At 39.1% G+C, this 22,648-nt stretch overlaps 1 protein-coding gene across 6 annotated transcripts in view; it reads left to right on the forward strand.

Annotated features, from left to right (window-relative positions):
* The window catches only part of Rfx3 (regulatory factor X3), a 251,199-nt gene that overhangs the window by 111,083 nt on the left and 117,468 nt on the right, over positions 1–22,648 (forward strand). For all 6 annotated transcript variants that reach the window (XM_051199662.1, XM_051199664.1, XM_051199665.1 and 3 more), the window contains one exon: positions 9,985–10,109. In XM_051199662.1, the coding sequence (XP_051055619.1) occupies positions 9,985–10,109 (125 nt within the window). The remainder of the gene's footprint in view (positions 1–9,984; positions 10,110–22,648) is intronic.

A 22,648-nucleotide genomic window follows, 5' to 3' on the forward strand; every position in this document is an offset into this window, starting at 1 on the left:
TTTTTTGCTAAAAATGTCAGTGATGAGAATTCAGTTCTTGAAGATACTGTACATTTAAAATGGGATATATTGTTCCCGTTATTAGCAGTGTTATTATACAGTATTCTTTTCCTTTTTTAGATGGTGTTGATTTCTTTGAACCTGTCATTAGAATAGTTAGGAACTGCAAAAGAGTCTATTCTGTTCTTTATAAAGAGAAATAGATGGGGAAAATTCTCGTGTGGGCAAGAACATTTAAGAGGAAAATTGTCATTGGCGTATGAAGAAAAGTAAGAGTTCCTGCTCTTGCTTTATAGACACTATAAAAGGCAACCACAGTCTTCCTGTTTGGGGAAAGTACTACAGGCTAAATTTTCCAGTGGTTCCTTTATTAGTCTCTGTGCCTTTTAGGACAATGTTTGCCTTTCCTTTGTTGCTGTCCTAATATTAAGGGGTGCCCTACTTGGCAAGCATATTCTTGTCAACCCAAAACATGAGATAGGATGAATCCTTATTGTGTGTGGCAATAAGCCACAAACAGTATATGGAGTTTTTTTGTTTTGTTTTTTTTGTTTGTTTTGTTTTGTTTTTTTGGAAGAAAGCACACCAGAAACCAGTGTCAGTTCTGAAATGAGATGCTTGAGTGCTGGAGACTTTTGCCTTTCATTACAAAAGCAAACAAGAGCCGTTTTCTTGATGATACTAATACTTTAATGTTCATCTTCCCGTATTGCAATCCAAACTTTTTTAGAGACATCTTTGCTCTCATCAGTTGTTATCATTGGGATCTATTGCGGATTAATAAGGATCAGGATAAACAAATAGGCAGAATATGCCACAGAAGGGACAGAATATTCCACTACAGGGTACAGGGATCAGAAATGAATTGCATGGTTTTTTGTTTGTTTTGATTTTTTTTTTTTTTGATACAGGTTTCTCTGTGTAGTTTGGAGCCTGTCCTAGAACTAGCTCTAGTAGACCAGGCTGACCTCTGCCTCCCTAGTGCTGGTATGAAAGGCATGTGCCACCACTACCTGGCTCTTCATGTTTTAATTCTTGATTGGACATTAAGTCTGGACAGGATAATAAAAAGGGTAGTTTCATATTATATTTCCTTCCTTGAGCACAAAATGGCAATGATTATGCAACTACCAAAAGCGAGTCTAGAGATTCTCTGAAGAGAATATGTTTGACACACAGTCTCAGGCTGATGTGGAGTATGCTATGTAGCCCAAACTGGCCTGCAATTTGAGTCTCTTGCTTTAGTCAGGTCCTCAGATTGCAGGTATTCTCCACCACTCCTGGCATCTGGCAATAGTTTATAAAAATAGCCTAGTCCATTAAAACCACCAAGAGTGCTTAAGAAGTGTTTGTGAGATTTGAGTTACTTAGCAATGAAAAGATGAGGCAGAACTCTTGGCCAGAAACTGAACTGATTAGAATCACTAAATTAAACGTATTTTCCTCATGTGAAAAGCTGTGTCGGGTTGCAGAATTTATGAAAGACTATTTTACATTGTTCCATGTTGAGATGGGTTCATCGTTCATTCTGAGGTGAGTTCATTGTTCCATAGTGAGGTAGGTTCATCATCCATGCTGACGTAGGTTTCTAGGGTTTTTGTTCCTTTTTGTTTGTTTACATGTGTTTTCTATAGCCTAGGTGACATAGAACTCACCCTGTAGTCAAGGATGACCTTAAACACCTGATTTCTGTGCCTCAGTCTCTCAAAAATTGGTTTTATACATGTGCTACCATCCCTTTCATAAGCCATGTTGATTTGACCAGCAGTTCTAGGTCTAGGTGAGACTACTCAAAGTTTATATTTGTGGGTCTCTTGGAAGTTCCAGTGATCACACTGTCCCCTCCCATGATCATTTGTAGTATATGTCTCAAGAAGTTTTCCTTAAGCATGTGATTGTGTATCTGAAAAATTTGCACAATGTGGTTATCTACTAATTGAGAAACTGAGTTTTATCTTTATGATGCTGTACCCGTGTTGTCTTTTATATATCTTTGTCATAACCTATTACTGGGATTTTAGAACTTTTTTTTTTAGTTGAGCTACGGATTTTCTTTCTTCCTGTCGCTGATTAATCAAGTGAGAGGTATCAACAGTTATGCAGATAGTACCCCAAATGTGCAGACTAGTATTTTTTAAAATTTTTTTAAGAGATTATATATTTTTCATGCATTTATTTGGATTATATTTCCTATCCCCAATGCTAATTTTTCCAAGATCTGCTGTCCTCCCCTCTTAACTTCATGTCCTTTTTTTCTTTCTTTCTTACTTTTTAATAATTAACCACTCAGTGTATTTGTGCATCCCATATACTTGTGAGTATGGGGCCCTCTACTGGAACATTGTCAACCTATTGGGAGTCACACATGCACATAAAACTGATATTCCTCTCCTCAGCAGCCTTCACCTGTCAGTAGCTCCTTAATTTCATAGGAGGAAAAATAAACCCTACCCTTATACTGAAATGTTGACTGGCTTGGTCTTATCTAGGTCCTCTGCAGGTGTCCATACCACCATGTATTCATGACTAAAACATCCTGTCCTGTTGAAAAGACTGTTTTGCTCTACTTATCACTGACCCATGGATCTCCCCTTTCTACCATGGTCCATCATCCTTTGGGGAAGTACTGTGTTGGTCACAGTTATAGCTGAGTATTCCAAAGACACTTACTGTTTGCAGTTTTTGTGTTGACTGTCATCCATTGCACAAAGAAGCATCTCTAGTGAGGTCTGAGAGCTGCATTAATTTTAGGATATGGAGATAGGAATTTTCAAAAGGCAGTTTGATACTATGTCCATTTAACAGAATTTTAGGAGAAGTGGTCCAAATTTACAGTACCAGGCATGCATTTATTTTATTTTATATACATATATATATTTATTTTATATATATATATATATATATATATATATATATATATATTTTTTTTTTTGTAGAGTGGTCTTTCCTTATTTCAATCAGAAAATGTTGGTCAATCCCATAACATTCCTGTCACTTTTGCCCTCTTGGGCATATCTTTCCACACTGTTCATTATTGTAACTCATGGGATTCACATCTAGGTAGAGTGCTAATGTTTTCTCTCATAGAATCTTCCAGTACTATGAAATCTGGCCAACAGGGAAGAAACTTTCAGTTCAGTAATACCTTGGTTTTGCCAAATCCTGTGAACACAAATGTTCAGTGTCTTCAGTAATTTTCATACTTTCAAATTGTGGGAGAACAAACTAGAGCAATGGCAACAGCCTGTGTTGTTTTAGGGTTTCTGAGACAGCTCTGATCCGCTTTCCTAAGTAAACAATCATAGCCTTGGAGATATAAAATGTTATCTTCACTGTATCCATGAAGCATGATGTATATTCAGTTATTGAGATATGGTTATATGTTCAAATCTGTAAGTCTTTTAGTGCCCCATAGTTTGACTGGCCATGTTTATCAAACTGAGACAGTCTTAGACTTGAATCCTATTTACCAATATTTCTGTGTTACTAGTAGTTCTCAAGTAATTAAAACTATTTAATCGCTTTATACTTAATTTCCCTGTACCATAACTAGGAATATATCTCATGAACAAAATTAGAATTAAATATGCACAAATCACCTATGACATAAATGATCAACATAGTAACTTGTCCTAGCTTCTGCAAAATAATGATAATATATTTATGGTAAAATAATCAGTGTTCGTTTTCTTTTGAATTTCAAAAGTGAGTTCTTAATTCAATAGATTCAGGTTATTTGGAAGATTGGGATGATCAATAGGGAAAATATATTACATTGTCTCATAATTTGTTATAGGAATCTCTGTATATTACGCAATTTTGTTTTCAGAGACAAGAATACAGTTAGCATCCTTAATGAGTTTGTTTGTTTGGCTTTCTGACTACCACCACTCCATGCCTCCGCCACTGTTAGTTGGATACTGTGTAGTTGTTATCTGGACTCTGTCTTCTAGATAGGACTGATTTGACTATTAATTCGTGAACACAAGTAAGAGAAAAAGCTGGAATAGCACCTATGTCTGATGACGGTGTCCCTTGATAACAAGAAGCAAAACAGTTTTCACATAATTTCATCACTTTGCCTTCAGTGTTAATGGATGGTTTTATTTTACTTGTTAAGTAATTAGTCCTTTAAGATAAAAACAGTTAACAATATTTTTTAAAATTTCATTTGTGAAGAAGAAACAATCTTGTATAATCTAAGTCATAGGAAGAATTAAGTAAATAAAACCTTTGTTGAAAAGTGAAAAATGTTACCCAAGCAACATGTGTATGTTACATGTGTGCTGATTAATCCTCTCCAGCATTAGTCATTGTCATTATCACAAAAAGATCACTATAGAACACTCTACACTATCATCATTCCTACATATTTTCTAAGGATGAATTTGGCATAAAAGGTTTAGTGTTAACATTACTAAGAATCACACCATTAAACTTAAATATAGGAGGGCTCTCATATAGAAAGTCATAAATTTTCTTCTTATACCTTCATTTACATTATCTGTGATAAGACTGGATTTTCAGTCTGTAAATTTTCCCTAGATATGATATACATTTTTTTTTTTTTGAGAAGGTGTGGGCTATGGCTGCAGTAAACAGTTCTTCTACTTACTGTCTTTGTGGGTAGAGAAGTGAAAAATCAAGTCTTCTGTTTTGTGTAGGTAAAATAATCAGCTTGGTACTTTTTGTTACAGTTTAAAAAATTATGTGATTATTTCATGCATATTACATGTACATACATAGACCAGTTCAAATATTCCTATTTTGGATTATGCCTTTTTGAAAATTAATATCCTTATGTGTTGAAAATTGAAATAATCTTTTAGTTATCAGCCTCAGAGTAATCAAAATATAAACATTCACACCCATTTTCTATTCAGAAATATAATTGTTAACAATATTTTTCTCTAAAAGCAATGCCCACTTTTATTCTCTAATTTTATTTTTTAAATTTTAAATTTTTATTGAAGTTTCACGTACAACCCCCCACCGAGTGTGTGTGTGTGTGTGTGTGTGTGTGTGTGTGTGTGTGTGTGTGTGTGTAGGGCAGAAAGACGTGTTGGCAGATCCCTTCGAGCTGGAGTTAAAGGGAGTTGTGAACTGATCAATGTGGGTACTAAGACCCAAAATATGGACCTCTGAAAGAGAACAAACTATTCTTATCCACTGAGCATATCTCCAAACCCATTATAGCCATAATTTTAGATAATGGAGGTTTAACTGAATTTGAGTATTAGTAATAAAAGTTTTATGTTTCAGAACCTTTATGATGGTTTTAGTACTTTTTTCATGTAAGAAAATGCTAATGTCAAACTACTTGTTCACTAGTTTAAAAATAGTAAGTTAAAATTATGAAATAATTTTGCTTTGATCTTATATTGAATCAAGCTTCTAAAATTCTTATATTGAGTATAGACATATTTATATATAATTTATTTTTGCCATAAAGTAACTATCATGATAATTTTGGTTAATTCTGTTCAGGCAGGAAGTGGAATTAGCATATTGATCTTTCTATGATAAGATACAAGGAAGAAGCAATTTGAAAAACTGTTGATCTTTATCACATTCTTCACTCAGAAAACTACAAGTCAGTTTAATGGAATGAGGATGAGACATCTCAGGCTTTGCTTTGTGGGAGAGAAAGTATTTCAGGGTGGAAGATCCCAGGAAGCATCAGGTGGATCCAGCCAGTTATATGCTTATAAAGTTCTGTTTGATAAGTGATTGACTAGGTCAGATTTTTAAACCAATTAATCTGGTATGTATATTGTATGTGATGAAAAGAATCCAACTGTGAATTTGAGTGTGTTAAATAATTTTCAGGAAGTCCCCCAAAGGACTTGGATGCTTTGAAACTTGCAATAAGGCATGTTTGTTCCAAACACACTTGATTTGCCTAGGTTTGCCCATCAGGTTGAAGAAATGCTAATTTGTTGCATTCAGCAGCTGGGTTTTGCAATATTCTTCTCCTCCTCCTAGAGACTAATTAGCCTTCTTTCAAAAATGTGGCCTATTTAGCCTTAGATTCTCATGACTCATCCAGAGCTGGCTGTACAAAGCAGAACCCTTAGCAGGCGGGTGTGTCCAACTGCTTAATTAGCCAGAATAAAAAGGTCCTTTGTCAAACAAGCATCTGTTGCTCATGACACACCTGACAGCCACATTAAGCAAGGATGACTAGACGGAAATTGTGCACGTCTCTCCTGTAAGAACATACAACTCATTTACATGTGGGCCACATCAGAAGCAAACTGCAGGGGGTTATTTAGCTTATCAAAATAGATTAATGTCACTATACTTGTGATTGATAAACAAATATCACTTAACAGGCACCAAAGGGACAAAACTAACCAAATTACCCCCAGACGTAAACAAAGCCACAGAAACTTCTGCTGGTGAATGAGAATACATTTAAGTACCCAGTTGTTCAGCTCACTAAGGTAGCAGGCTCTGGACATTCCTGGGATGAACTTCACTTTGCACAAATGTTGGGGATTCCTCTGGAATAGTTTTAGTATGTCAGTAGGTTAAAATAATCTATTTAACAAACTTGGGTCAGAGGTTATACTCTTTCAATATGCTTTATATTGTCATTGTTCTGGATTAAGATTAGATCTTCAGAGTTAGTGAATGTAAAGTGGTTCTGGATAAATACTTATTAATTGGGAATTATTATTGCTTCAGTAGAGAAAATACTTTTGTATCTTTAAGGACGGTGGAATGGATCGATGTCCATGATTGCTGGAAATGTACATTAAGAAAACATGCATTCAAACCCCAATTTATTGCTCTGATTTCAGTGTCCAGCTTTTTGTTTGGCAATTATACTGTCAGAGTCTGCATCACAGCACACCCAGTGGTTTTAAATGCGGATTTTCAAGCCAGACAGCTGTAGAATCAATTCAGTTTCTTCTTCTTTCTGGCTGCAGGCTTTTAACAATTTTTAAAATCCATCCATGTCTTAGTTTCCACACTCGTTAAGTAAAGATAACATCTGCTACATGGGCTTCCTTTGAGAATTAAACTAGCAATTTATTCAGTGCAGTTTGACTGGTTTCTAGCATCAGGAAAGACTTAGTAAATGATAGATCAAATTGTAGTATAGCCCTTCAAGCCAGTTTATGGAAGTCATGATGTTGCCAGTGAGAGTCTCTTCTTCAGAGCTAGTGGAGGAAGAGAAATTAGAGAAGAATGAAGTTGTATCTGTCAGATGGTCCACAGAGAATGCCCAGAGTAAGAGCAGTGGCTGTTCTGGTAAAGGATGTTCCCAGCACCTTTATGGTGGCCCACAAACCTCTTCGGACATCCTTGAGAACCAGGCATACATTTGGTGCAATATAGACATAGTGTAAAGCACTCATACACATGAATCTGGAGTTTGAATGATATTCAGTGCACTAGGTAGGGGTCTTCATGCCACTTTTGATGTAGTGTAGATAGAGCTGGAGGCTGAATACAAAGTTCTCTCCTACTCCCTGGCTTTAAATTTAAAACCAGTCATTTCTCCATGCTTGTTTAGATTACTCTTGTTAAATAATTGACATATTTTGCTTCCTTTATTGTTTCCCTTCTCTAAATTTTTGCTACTGCATGTTATTCTCATTATATTTGCCTGTGCACTGCATATTACTAAACCTAGAGCTTTCAATGTATCCTGTGATGTTGAGAGCATGAACTCTATTTTGACATCAAACCCTTCTTTTTCTGTTTTCTACGTGTGTGGTCGTGTGTAGTCGTGTGTAAGTGATGAGGGATTTGACATCTCCAAGCCTCAAACTACTCACCTCTAAAATGGAGTACATCATAGATTTAATTGTTAATGCTAAATATGGCACCAGTGAGTCTTGGCTAAGCTTCAGGTCCACTCTGTGGTAAACAGGAGGGAGAATTAGTGCAAGAGACTTCCTCATGGGAACACTCTATTGATGGGGCAGAGAAAAGGAGAAGCACTACGTGGCTGCAGGTGACTTCTGTATCTGTTCTCCAAAGGTCTACAGGTCACCCTGGAGCTTGTGAGACTGAAAACCCTCCCAGCAGATGCTCTCCAGTATCTGGTCCATCCCTTGTTCCTTCCACAGAAGCAAGCCTTACATACACATTTAGCTCCTTTGTTAGAACACAAAATGTAATCAATACTCTGTATATACTTAATAAATCAAAGGACCTGAAAGGTTTTTGCTTTCATTTTTGGATTGCTGTTTTTCTCCCTATTTGTCATGAAAGAAAATAAATAAAAGGAAGAGATGGGGTCCCTAATTTAGGTATTCTTCTCTCTTAAGAAAAAATAATTTTGAAGGGGATGGCCAGTGCTGGATGTAACCCAGGGATAATTAAACATTCTTTCACTGAGCTATAACCCAGCTTTGGCTCCCAAAATGTGGCGCATTGGAACCTTCCATCATCCTAATCAAACAAGAGTTTTGTATAGTGAATGATGTCATTCTCATTTAGTCTTAGACATCTCCATGGTTATGCTGCTAGTCCAAATGCACATGTATTTAACACAACTGTTATATTTAAAAGAGCCACAATTTGTAATATTTCAAAAAGAATCTGGATTTTTTTTCCAGCTTCTTTTGACAACCACAACAGTTTTCCACACATCCAGAAAGTCCTAGAGCAGATGTTAACCTATCTATGTATGTAAATGATGCTTTAGCAGCAGTCTTTACCTTTCACCCTCCTCTTCCTTCTTCAGTATGACTGATATGCCTCATGGAAAGTGAAAGTCAGATTGGTCCATGGATTAACCTATTCATGAACAAATGTATTTATGAAAAACAGAAGAGTCCTTTACATCTCTTGAACAACCATGGCAGCTGTTACTTTTGTATCTAATGAGATTTGTGTAGCTTTAGGACTTTGACCAAGAAAGCAATACGAAAAAGCACAGATTACCTACAGGAATGCCACTGTAAAACTAGAGAAAATCACTCCGGTCAAAATGAAAAGCACACCCCAGATTTACACTTCTCACATCGAATAGGTTTCTTAACCTCTCTGGGCAACAGAGTTTGCATTTATAAAATAAAAACAGATTTGTTGTTTTTCAAGGTCCATTTCTAAACCTGAATGAGATGATGGCTGTAGAAAAAGAATTAGATTGGTTACACTGTGACAAAGATACTGAGTACAATTAATTTTCTCCTCCAAAAAACTGAATACCTGAAAATTTAATTTTCTTAAGGAACATAAATGTTCACTATGTTCTTCACTAGTTTAAACTACAATTTATTACTTTTCATAGGCTACCAATTAAATAGTGTCTCCTACCTTTATCCACATACCAGAAAAGTCATATTTATTTTTTATTGAATTTGTAAGTAGCACAAGAAGATATCAAACTGTGGAAGCCTAAGAAAATTAGAAAGTGCGACCCTATTGCTGAATTTATATGTGTGTGTATGTATGTATGTATGTATGTATGTATGTATATTGTTTAAATAATGTTTTAATTTAGAAATAATTAATTCTAAGGAAAAGAGAATTAGTTTCTATAAGGGATTACAAAAAAAAAAAAAAGATTTAGTCTGTATTCTGCTTCTTTTATGTCATCTTAAGAGCCTGGAGAAGTGACTAGAAAGTAAGGTGTATTATATGATCATCCATTTCAGATTGTGTTCTGAGATTTGAGGGTAGTGAATATTTTAGATCGTACTTCACTAAAGGATTGAGATACTTTGTAACGTTTGGGACCAAAGGACAAGAGCTCTCCATTAAGTGCTGCCTCTTTACTCTCAGGTCCAGAGGTACTAATAAGGATTTTTACAAAAGTAAATATTATTAATTTTATTAATAGTCATTATTTTTTATTTAGTTGAAACTGATCAAAATGGCTAAAAACACGCATGAGTTTTGACAGTGTGTTGGAGATAGTGGCATTATATGTTTGGATGCCTCCATTTTTCATATTATGAACAATTGCAACGAAGCTTATGATGCAAGGCCAACACTGTAAACTGTTTTCATATATTCCAGAGACCATCATGCAGACTTCAGAGACGGGTTCAGACACAGGTTCGACAGTGACTCTGCAGACATCTGTGGCTAGCCAAGCAGCAGTGCCTACACAGGTGGTACAGCAAGTGCCAGTCCAGCAGCAGGTAAGGACCTGTTGCTTCCAGAGAGGGCTTGTTCATTATATTGTCTAATAGAGCTTACTTCAGAGACGATTGGCAATTTACTTTCTTGCTTCCTGGAGGATGGAGATAGGCATAGTTCCATTCTTGGTTAGCTCAGCAAATGTTTTCTTGCATTTTTCCAGGTGTGTGGGGTCCTTTCCTTGCTGGGCTGTCAAGCTAATGAGACACACATGCAGATCATGTTCCTCTTCTCAGAGCTTCTCCTAGCTCTTAAAGGGAGGTGACTTTGTTGACTTGTGCACCTTGTTTTCTCCTCCTTTCTTTCCACTGCTTACTAGAACATCCAAACTCTTTCATATTGTAATGTCATTTTTTTTTACATATTTTACATAGGTTGAGAGTTGTACTTAGTAATGGAAAGCATAATATACTTTATAGGGAAGGATTTTTGTCTTTGTAGTGCTTTAGAAATTGCCGTGGCACTAGTTGGCTGTTAAATGCTATTTAATGAAAATAAAATTATCTTAAAGGTCTGGGGATCTGACTCATCCCATTTAAAGAATTGCAAAAGAATTAATCACCAGATACTTAGTATAGGTCTTATTCATGCTTCAGGAATTTGGTTTGTTTTGGAAAGATACTGACAGAGTAATGCTGTTCGTGCCAACTAACAGTTCTGCATGTAGATTGTGAGCACCTTGGCATGTCATTTTTACCAAATAGTGACAAGAAATTGCATATATCAATATATAAGTTATGCTTATCTTTCTTTGGAATTTATTCCTCCCTCCCCCCTCTCCTCCTTTGTTTCACTACTACTAAAAAGGAACTTCTGCAAATAGTGCACAATACATCATTGGGGTTACTGACACCATTACCAACTTCACTCTTTAACACTATTCAGAGAACCTAGCTTGCTCCATAGAATGAGACCAGTTGAGACAATGTTCTGCATTTCTAACTTTAAAAAGTTAACACCAATTTGTTGGTAATATGGACTTGATGAGCAGGTAAGCTCTCCGGTTGAGTTTTGATCCTACCCATGGAATACAAAATACATGAATACAGAATGTGCTAGAGGCTCCTAGTTCCAGAAGGTGCCCTCTTGAGATGATGGCAGGTCTGTAATATGTATCTGACCCTCTGCCCCCCTTGTCCTTGCTTTCTTCCAGTCTTCTTTCCTTTCCTTTTTTTTTTTTTTTTTTTTTTTTTGTTTGCTTTCAGAGAGTTTTTTCTTTTATTAAGCTTGTGTATTGTCCAGTGCTTGCTGCAGTTTATAAAGAATGTAGTGAGAAGAGCCAAATAATTCAGTGAGTTTGTTACGGAAATAAATGAGTAGAGCCTAGTCTCCCTCTTCTTGTATGTACCAACCCTCAAAAGGAGGGTTTGTCTTTTTTAATTCATTAATTTTACCTCACTTGATATGATCTTTTCTAGTTCCATCCCTTTATCTGCAAAGTTCATGTTGTTTTCTTTATATCTACACAGTATTCCATAGTGAATATGTGCCATTTTCACTATCCATTTGTGAGATAAAGGATATTTGAGTTGTTTCCATTTCCTAATCATTGTCATTAGAGGATCAATGAACATGGGTAACCAAATATCTCTAGAGTAGGCTGTTGAATCCATTGGGTGTATGCCAAGGAGTGGTAGAGGTGGGTCATATGGTAGTTTTATTTTTAGCTTTTTGAGAATTCTCCACTGATTTCCATAGTGACTACACCAGCATGCAGTCCCATCAACAGTGAATAAGAAAGTAGTGAATGAGCGTTCCCTTTTCCAAGTATCCCCTCCAACATAGTTGCCAATTGTTTTGTTGGTATTTGCTACTCTGACTTGGGTAAGATGAACTCTCAAAGTTGTTTTGATTTGTATTCCCATAATTGCTAGAGATGGTGAGCAGTTTTTGAAATATTTCTTAGCTTTCTTTCCTTTCTTTTTAGAACACTCTGTTCAGGACCCAGACCCAATTTTTGAATGGATCATTTTTAAAAATCATGTTGTGAATTCTTCATGTATTCATGAGATTAATCCTCTGAGAGAGGTCCAGCTGGCAAATATTCTCTCCCATTCTGTAAGCTCCCTCTTTACCCAATTGGTTGTTTCTTTTGCTGTACAGAAGCTTTTTAGCTTTAGGAAGTCTCATTTGTCAATTGTTGCCTTTAATTATTGTACAAATGAAGTCCTGTCAAGACAGTGCTTCTACATCTGTAACGTCTAGGGTACCGTTTATGTGTTCTTCTAGTAGTTTCACTGTTTCAAGTTTCACGTTTATGTCTTCGATTCATTTGGAGTTAGTTTTTGTACAAGGTGATTGATGTGGGTCTACTTTATTGTTTGGCATGTGGATATCCAGTTTTCCTAGCACCATTTGTGGAAGATGTCTTTTTTTTTTTTTTTTTTTTTTTTTTTCCTGTGTTTTTTTGCATTGTTGTCAAATATGAAGTGGCTGAAGTTATGTATACTCATGTTTGGGTTTTAGGTTTTGTTCCATTGGTCTCCGTATTTCTTTTGTTGCCAGACTATGTTGTTGATTATCACTAGTGCACTGCAATATATCTTAAGATCCGGATAGGGCCGACCCTGGAAGTGGCACCTTGGGTAGATCTGGGAAGTTAAGGAGTGTAACATGAAAAAAGAGCCTCTAGCTCATACTCTACCTCAGATTGAAGGGGTGATTCCTGACTCCACGAATCCTCAGAGTGCTATGCTCATTCCACAGATCCTCAGATCAGAGACAAGTGCTTTCCCTGCCTGGAAACTATATATCCACATTAGAACCTCTGATTTTTTTATTTTATATCTCCCTAGTGCTGGGTTTAAAGGCATGTGATCCTAAGTGCTGAGATCACCTTTGTGTGAGCTATTTCTCTTTAAGATTGGATCAGTTTTGTGTAGCTAGCTCACTGTGGCTTTGAACTGACAGAGATCCATTTGCCTGTCTTGATTAATGGTGTGTGCCACCACTGCTTAGCTATGTGTTTAGCTATTATAACTGCTGGGATTAAAGGTGTGTATCACTACTGCCTGACCTCTATGGCTTGTGGCTAGCTTTGTATTCTGAATCCCCAGGCAAGTTTTATTAAATCATAAATAACATATCACCATAATGGAGGGCATATGGGTGGGGAGTATCAGGGAGACTCACCAGGCCAGATCCTGGGGAAGTATGTCAGAGTGGCTTGATGTGGCATAGAAGAGACCTATAGGTTGTGGTGGATGGGAAAGTTCTGAACTGCACTTTGGAGTAGGATGTGGGAGATCTGATTTGTGGATAGGTTAATTTAGTGATACTTGGTCTATTGCTTCCCCATGTTTTGTTTCTGTCTATAGCATTCATGTTAAAATATTTGTTCAATTTTAGATAGCCTTTAGGTATTTTTCCATCCTTAAAATATGTAGAGCCAGGTGTAATCCCACCTCAAGGAAGTGATGTGGGAAAATTATATTTTTTGAGGCTAATCTGGGCTACACAGTGAGTTCCAGGCTATCACAGGCTTTCTTATCAGATTCTGTCTCAAAAAAAATTTTTATACATAAGCCCCAACCAAATAAAATGGGTTATACTAAGCTGAATTGAATGCATTAGTGGTTCTGGTTGCCTTCAAACTGATACCGTCTGACTTGACATATACTTTAGAATCTAATCATATTCACCAACTTTGTTTTTCCATCTTGGCTAGCAGTATGTCTACCAAAGCATCATTCAGCCTCCGGCATAGGGATTAAAGGAATGCTTGGCTGAATGTTGGGATTTGAGTTAAGAGATGACAAATTGGTTTTACTGCACTTAATCATCTTTCCTTTCTATCCCTCAAGCCCTGTATGGTATCAAAGGTGATTAGTCTTTCTCAGGATAGGTATTGAATCAACCAACCAACCAAACAAACAAACTAACTAACTAACAAACAAACAAAAACCTTTAAACATTTCACCAAAGATAAGGGACATCTTTGCTCTTACTATATTGAATTCATAGGGTTTTACTATTTCTTAAATAGAACTGCTTTGTGTGTGTGTGTGTGTGTGTGTGTGTGTGTGTGTGTGTGTGTGTGTGTAAATTTAACAAAATCAAAAGATGGTGATACATGTCTGTTCCTAGCACTTGAAAGGCTGGGTAGGTCTAAAGGCCAGCTGTAGTAGATAGTAAATTCAAGGCCAACTGTAGGACACACAAAAATTCTGTCACACCTGTCCCATTCAACAGGAGACTACCAGAAGAAGCAAGTTATTATCACCAGACATAAACAGCAAATTGCAAGCAAGCACACACACACCACAGGCACTCATATACACATTTACAAATGCAAGGTTCATTTTTATCCACAGCAAAAAATAGTCTCTTGTATGCCTGAACCATTCTTTAGAAACCCCTGAGCTCTTCTGTGTGGCTCCTCTGGCAGGCATAGTTTTCTGTTCTTCAAGTGCTTTCCTCTGGGGTGTCCAAGGTAGGTGATACCTTCCTTTTGCTTGTGCCAAGCAGAGAAGGTGAGAATTCTCATTTTCTTTTTGTCAACACTGTTTTATTTCACATAGTTGGCTAGTGTTAGATTTGCTTGGAGACAAGGATTTTTTTCTCCTTTGTTATTTTTTCTTTTTCTCTCTTTTCCTTCTCTCATGGCCTACTAGAATAGTTTTTGGGTTGAAGTTCCCTAAGGTTGTTCTTGTAAGATACCACCATCTCAATCCATAACTGATAACAGTAGTAATGTAGTAATTTCCTATTAATCTAACATGCCTGTGATGTTTGAAAATTTAATGCTTCCCGAGTTTGAAAACTGTATTAATATATTGTTGAATGCATTTATCTTTTATTTGTGAACCTGGTAGGTATTGATGGATACTGAAATGAGAGTATTCATGTTAAAGATAGTTAATTCTATTGATTTAACATTTTAGTATAACTTGATTAAAATGAAACTTTTATAATACCCATCTTGTCTTTAAAAATACTAATTGGAATACTAGGTATTTGGACAATTATGGCTAGATGTGGACTCTTTGTCCATACATTATTTCTGTGCTATTTCTCATTCTACTTCAGAAGATTTGTTTTAAGAGTTTTTTCATAGCTCGTTCTTCATAGTGGGCATTTTATGTCTGCCTCTAGGAGATCTTCTAACCCTTCTAGGCCTAACAGAATTAAACTTCTAGGAGAGGGAATGTGTCTTTCTGTTAGTTCTTTTAATGGTAGAACAGTGACAAAAGACAGAATTTCGGTCCTTATTCTACTCCTAGATAGCCACAGATACTGCTGACAAAGATGATGATCTTAAAACATTGGGACTGAGAGTCACAAAGGTTCCCCTTCTTCAAATTTCCCAAATACCTTCACAGCTGCAGTCCTCTAACCCTGTCTTACATTTTCTTTGGAGAAAGGCACATACATGTCTTTTTTTTCTCCCCAAATCAGCAAGCATGTCATCTTATTATTGTACCTTCTAGAGGGGTTCTAGGATTGAGAAACTTAAGGTGAGTTCATGAAATACACACACACACTCACACACACACACACACACATATATGCATATATACAAGCTAGGCTGGATCACCTGTTCTAATATGCCTGTTAATGAGGTATGCAATGATTAAAAAAATAGAGAAGAGTGAGTCAGCACATTAATGAACAAATAATGTTTTCCAGTAACTCTATATTCATATTTAGTGTATTGAAATTAGCTTTAGTTTTAACTAAAGAAATAATTAGGACAATCGTGCTAGAAGTGTACTCTATTCTATGTAGTCTGAAGGAGTCCCTATTACTTTAGGGGAATAATCTGGTTCCCATAATGGGATCAGCATAGATGGTTGACCTGGTTTGGATGGGCATTCAGGCTTTGTTATTCCTTAAATACAAGGTGACAGCAGGTTTAGGACAAAGCCAATGCCCTGGACCTACAGCCTTGAAGAGCTATATGATAGGTGAGGTGACACATAATCCTTGAGTATTTAACATGTTTATGTAGAATTAAGAGTCAAGCAGGGATCTTATTCAAGGTGACAGACAGAGAGACAGGAAATTAGGGCAGACATGCCAGCCTTTCATCCTGCCTTTTGTTATCTTGTGGGCTCAAGTGAAGAATCAATGCTTTTTAATTAAAAATAGTTTCTAAGCACCTGTCATATTAGAGCTTATCAAGGACGTTTTCCCAGAGGGAATGGATCTTTAAGCCAAGATTTATTAAGATTTTAGGTGGACTAGAATAAAGGGTTCATGTTGTTATTTATTTTGATTTAAAAAAAAATAATATGCAAGATGTTTATAAGACAGGGTGCAATTAATAGGATTAGGGAAAGGAGAACAAAATGAGTTAAGAGATGCAGTATGTCATTCCATATTTTACCATCAATGATCCACCAGCTAGGGACATAAAGTGTTCCTTACATTTCTGAAGATCTGTCTGGAGTTGTCAGATCTTGTCCTTTCCTGTATGCAGTTGGTTGACATAGAAACAACTTTCCTCCCCGAAGAAGAGGCAGAGGCTACCCATCTCCACTCTTAGTAGATTTAATACTTGCCAAGTTTGTAGCACTGCAGTGGCCAGCAAGTTTGTTTGGCTCTGGAGGGTGGGGATGGTCTGGGATGGAGGTTCTGGATGAGCTGGGGGGAAAACAGATAGTATAGTTAGGGAAGTAATTAGTCTTGCTGTTTCATTGGCTCTGCCAGCGAATATAGCTAGCACTGTGAGAAAGGGTAGGACCTTCACCATCATTTGTCATGTTGTGCCACTATAAACTCTGTGGTGGGAACTGGCGAGGGTTCTCCTCTAGGCACCACCCCTAAGTTTTTGAAAAGGAACACTAGGGCACATGTCCCAGACCACCCATTGGGTAAGCAGAGGTAAACGTGTGCCACAGAGGATCGAGTCCTTGTGAACATTTACACATAGTGGCTGGGTGGTGGTGTTCAGGGCCAAGGTATTATCGCAGTCTGAGGAACCCAGTGTGTTCATAAAGTATGTCCCCAGGGTTTAAAGCAGTATGCAATACCAGAGAGAAAAGTGTGGGAGAGATAAGGGGTGGTAGTGGTATTTGACTCAGAGCAAGTTAGTGAGCAGCACACTGAGAGAGTCTAGTGTCTGATCCAATGGGTGAGGCCATGAATGGTGGTCATGAGATTGACCCAGGAGGGGCATTCTCCAAAGCAGACAGGCAGAGTGTTATTCAGTAGCTAATATGTAGAAGTTAAGGTTTAAACAAGAGTTGGAGTAACCATGAGGATAGAGAGCTGGGACCAGTGTCGCCCAAGAGGGGAGACAGTAGGGAGGTAACAGGCTTTGATGGGTGTTGGATCACATCTATTTTCCTACACCTAGATGATATTAGTTGTGGGGAAAGCCTCTAGCCATCCTGATAATGTCTTGACCAGGACCAAAAGCTATTTGAAATGTCTAATGATGGGCATGTGGGTGAAGTACAGCTGCCACTCTGATCCAGGAAGGGATAAGTGAGGAAAGGAAGAGTTTGAAACCCAGAGATGGGATTAGAAGTTTGACAGATTTCACAAGAAGCAGTGATAGTCCTTAGATAAGATAGATCCTCAAGGATGGGCTCTCAATAGGTTTTAATGAATTGAGACAAAGCCTCACTATTCAGTGAAAGTGCTGGTGCAGCTAGGATGGAATTTGTCAAGTGTCTTGGGAATGGTAGTACAGATGTGGGCTGTAAAGTGAGGGTCCCTGTGCTTGTGAGAGAGGTCCAGATCTCCTAGAGCTACAGCTCTAGCTGCCTTGTCAGCTTAGTTATCTTCCTTGGAGATGATGGAATCATCTGCTTGATATTGTTCAACAGTGAGCAATTGCTACAGCTGTGGGAAGAGGAGAAGCCTTTAGGTTGGCCATGGTTTGGTCTGAGTTGGTTATTGAGCCTCCCTTTGTTGTTAGTAGTTCAGGCTCTCTCCAGATCGCTGTGTGTGGCAGTAGAACATGGAAGCACAGGTTTAGGGATTGCCCTATTATTGGTTGAAAGGTATGGTTAAGAGCCATTAGTTTGGCCTGTTGGTGTGTGGTTTGGGCTGGGAGTGCCTGTGCCTCAAATACCTTGGTGTCAGAAACAATAGCTTATCCCGCCTTTTATAGACTCCCTCCTGTAGGAACTGTCACCAGTGAACCAAGTGTAGGTAGCCTGAGGTAGGGCTTCCTCATGTATGTGAGTGGAATGAGATAGTAGCTCTTCTAAGGGCTCAATGCAAGAGCGAAATGGGGAGTATCCTCGGATTGGTCAGGGGAGGAAATTTGAAATGTGGTGAACTGGGCATGGCTGAAATGTGAGTGCGGTACCCTATCAGTGTAGCATCCTTGATGGGGCAGGTGATGATAAGAGAACTGCAGTGAGAACAGGTACCCATCCTTTGATAATACTTTTTTTTTTTTTTTTTGAGAAGTATGTGATGGGAGCAAAGGAAGGTCATCAATGGTGACTCAGGACTTTGAGGACATATTCCCTCCTTCTCTGTGACCGAGAGAGAGAAGGAACATGGAACATGCCTTATATAGGGAGTGAACAAGAAGAGAGAACGAGGGGATCCAACTGTGTAAGAAGCTAGTCATGCCTAGGAAATGTTGAATTTCACTCTGGTAAGGACTGTGAGTGACTGAAATAAACATTTTATATCTAGAGTAATGGCCTTGTGCATTGGTGTAATAGTCCAAGATTAGTAACCAGAGGGGTGGACATTAGAGGGTGAGACCTCTATCCCAGCCAGCCAAGAATGTTTGGTAGAGTAGAGGTGTCAGCCTCATTAATTTGTAGAGATGGACTACATATTGTATAAGCTAGGATTCAGGAAGAGACAAAGGGAGTAAGTCAGAGGCCTAAGCCTGTTCAAATAAATGTGGGCTATCTTATACCCAGGTGAGTTGGATACAAAGGTGGGTGTCCAGGTAAGTTCAAGTAAAGGCATTGAGATATTTTTGTGACTAGGGATCAAGAAGAAAGGAAAAGAATGCATCCTTGAGGTCCAGGACAGAGAAATGAGAGGTCCCAGGGGATGATAGAAAGGAAAATATAAGGGTGGAGAGGAAACACTGCAGGGTTAATAAAAGCCAGAGATCCTGAACCAAGCACCGTTTTTTGTTTTTTTAAACTCTGAGCTGGAGTTGTTAAAGGGAGAAGATGTTGGGCACAAAAGGCCTTTTCTTAGGTTGTCAGAGATAAGAGGCCTAAGTCCCCTGAGACTTTGAAGAGAGAGTAAGTGTTGAGCCTGGGTGATGTAATTGGTAGGGTTTTGTAATTGGATGAGATGACAAGAAAGGGGATGATGTTTGGCTATGGAGGCTTTTGGGTGTCCCATATTGTGGGATCCACCAGGGAGGCCCATAAAGTCAAAGGTATGTCAGATTATGTGGTTTGGAGGAGGAGGAGTGGGAGCAGGGGGAGGAGGAAGGGGAGGATGAGGATGAGGAGACCATCTGGTGAACCTGGTGTCAAATGGATTGAGTGAATAAAGGACATAGAGTCTCCTGCTTTAACTAAGAGATCCCTTCCCAGCAAGGGGACAGGACAGATTGGTATCATTAGGAAGGGTTGGGTAAGGAGGATACCCCTAGAAATACAACTAAGTGGTGGGGTTTGATGAGGTTGGTAAGGCTGTCTCCATACCCCAACAGGGGAACAAGAAGGAGAGATGGGTACCCAAAACTCTTATCAGAACTGAGTAAGTGACCCTAGTGTCCAAAAGGAAAGAGATGATTCTCCTGATACCATAGCAACTGTCCCAGGGCTTCTTATGGAAATGGCAGTGGTCAGGACAAGGGACTCAGAGCCCCTTTAGTCATCCAAGGTCAGACCTAGGAGTTTTGATGAAGGGTGACCTGGGTCTGATATTTCCATACTGTGAGGGATGCAGAGACAGCCAACAGCTTAGTGTCTTCTTGATGGCACCTTGGGGATGTCAGGGTAGTTTATGAGGTTTCTGGCAGTTCAGGTCCAGTGACCCACCTGAAGCAGGGAATTGGAAGTTCTCTGGCTTTTGGAGGCAAGGGAGCCTGGCAGTTGCTATGGCCACCTGAAACATATTTTTGTTTTCAAATTTTTCAAGCTACAACTTCTGTCTGTGGAGTCAGGGATTCCCTCTCTTGAGTGTTTGTTTGTCCCTAACCCACTGTAGGAGAAATAAGTCATAAGGAGCTGTTTCCCATATGGAGGCTCAGGGTCCAGATTGGTATTGCGTGTGCCCTACCCTGTTTCTAGAATTGCCAGCATTTCTCGGGGAGAATGTTACTGGTGAGAATCATGTGAATGTCACAGGTGAGGTTGTAAGACTGAGTAATATATTGGAATTCTTTAATAAAGGCGGAGGGATTAAGCTTATAAGACTCCAATCCATTTTCTGTTTGAGAGTGTTTGTTTGGCTAGAAGGGGACATTTACCCCGACCAAGCCATGCAGCCCAGCAACTTCCTGCAAAGGGAGAGCCATGTCTGGGTTAGGCCAGGTAGAGGGGTGTAGAGGGGTCCCATGGCTGAGTGGGAGTGGGTAGTGGGAGAAGTGAGGTCTACCAATGAACTGAAAGTGGGCACCAGGAGAGTTGATTCAGGCAGCCTGTAACTGGGGAGGGAGAACGGGGAACCAAAGGGGTCAGAAGAAGAGAGGGAGCTGTGGGTTTTGAGGCCCATGGGTGGGAAGCTAGTTAGCAGGATCAAAGTAGTGGTTTGGGCTTCATAGCTAGGAGCATCTGGGTGGGGAGACAGGAAGAACAGAGAGGGCTTGGAGCAGAGGTAAGAGAAAACTTGGGCATATGGAATCTTTCCATTTCCCTGATAGCTTATAGTAGTTGTAAAGATCCCAAATAATATTGGGATCTAGAATGCCTTTAGATGGCCATTTGGATTAGTTATCTGAGGGATATTGAGAACAAGTTTGGTTGCAAAAGTGAATCACCTGGTGGGGGTCTTTCATGTCTGGTCCAGGTGGAGAGGCTGGAGGTTTTCTAAGAAGCAGCCTAAGGGTAAATGAGATGGTACAGATGACCATGGATGAAAGAGGGGAGGACGAAGGTCACAGCTACCCATAGTCAAGGTGTCTCCAGGACTCAGAGAAGACCGAGCTATTTAGGGATCTTCACCATACTCAACAAAGGTCAGGACTAACTGCCTGAGGAGACTTAGCACCTGATAGATACCAGAGCTTTGGACAAGGCCCATAGCTTGCCAGAAGGCAAATGGAAAACTCAGCTCAGAATGAGGCCTCATCCAAGGGAATGGGACAGGGAACAGATTCACAAATTATAAAAAGCTAAGAGGGAACAGAGAAGCTGTGGGATTACTGGCAAGTCCAAAGAGGAGGTGGAAAAGGAAAGGGAGAGCAAAGGGTCTCAATAGCCCAGCCAGGCCAAAGGAAGCTGCAGGATTGCTGCTCTGAGGGTGTGGTGTAGGTATGATGAAAGGCCAGCCATAAGACCATGGGTAAGGCTACTTGCACCTCCAAGAGTATCAGAGGGATGATTGACACTCGTTCACATCCTTGTGCTCAGGGAAAGATTTATGCACACTGACAGGGAAACTTACTTAATTACCATTAGTGGATGGGATGCTGAGGGATTGGTGAGCTGGAAGGGGGTTTGCTGCCGGTAGACTGGAGATGAGGGATGGAGTCCTGGTGTGGCTCAACCCCAAAGGGGGCACAGGCACCAGGAGAGCCTATCTGAGTCATGATGTCAATGTTAGGTTTTTTATGGCACAGGGGTATCTTGACAATCAGGAGCCAAGCAATACCACAAAATCACACCGCTGAACAAACCTGACACAAGAAATTTATTGGGGACAAGGACCAGAATGGCAACTGCCTCTGAATGGGAAGAGAGACAGCAGAGACTGGATAAAGGGAAAGACTTATAGGGTTTTTGGAGCATGTTCACCAAGTTTAGTGGGAAAAAGTCATGAGATAGGGCACGTTATTTGACTGTTATGGAGTCATGGGGGTGAGGATTTCTAAGTCTCGGAGCTCCAGATCACACCAGGGATAGTGTGCTCCTCCCTTGGCACAGGTGCTTGGAGTCAAGTCAGGGTCAGGATGTTCTTCTCTTGGCCTATTTTCGTACAACTACCACAACAGAAGCTGCCATCTACTGAATATCTAACAGGTGCTCTTTCCTTCTGCTGAATCCATGCTCTTATTTCTAAACTTGAAACATTTGTGATAGTCGATGACATTAACCCTTTCAACAGACAAACTGGGGCTCAAGAAACTGAAATCACTTGCTTTGGATAATAGTTGCATGGTTACGACAGCTTGTTCTGCCTTTGGGAAGTGTGCTCTGAAGCTATCATTACAAAGGGAGTCTGTGGGGTCCAGTACAGTTCTTTTAAGATTGGGACATCTGTATTAGCCACTTAGCCACTTAGCGAATGGCACCAGTAAAGTCTTCCCAAGTAATAGTGAGTGCATTGGCATGGAGTGAAGGGATACACTGAATGATTAAAACATTGGGATGGTTGGAAGAGTGGAGGGCAATGATTGGCTCCATCTGGTAGGTTCCTTTCTCTGCATTATAGCTCCTACTGGGGCTATGTATGGATTTAGGTCACATAGTTTGGGAAGCATCTTTTTTCCTAAATC

This window comes from Phodopus roborovskii, unplaced genomic scaffold, assembly GCF_943737965.1.
Source record: "Phodopus roborovskii unplaced genomic scaffold, PHOROB, whole genome shotgun sequence".
In the NCBI taxonomy this organism is placed as follows: Eukaryota; Metazoa; Chordata; class Mammalia; order Rodentia; family Cricetidae; genus Phodopus; species Phodopus roborovskii.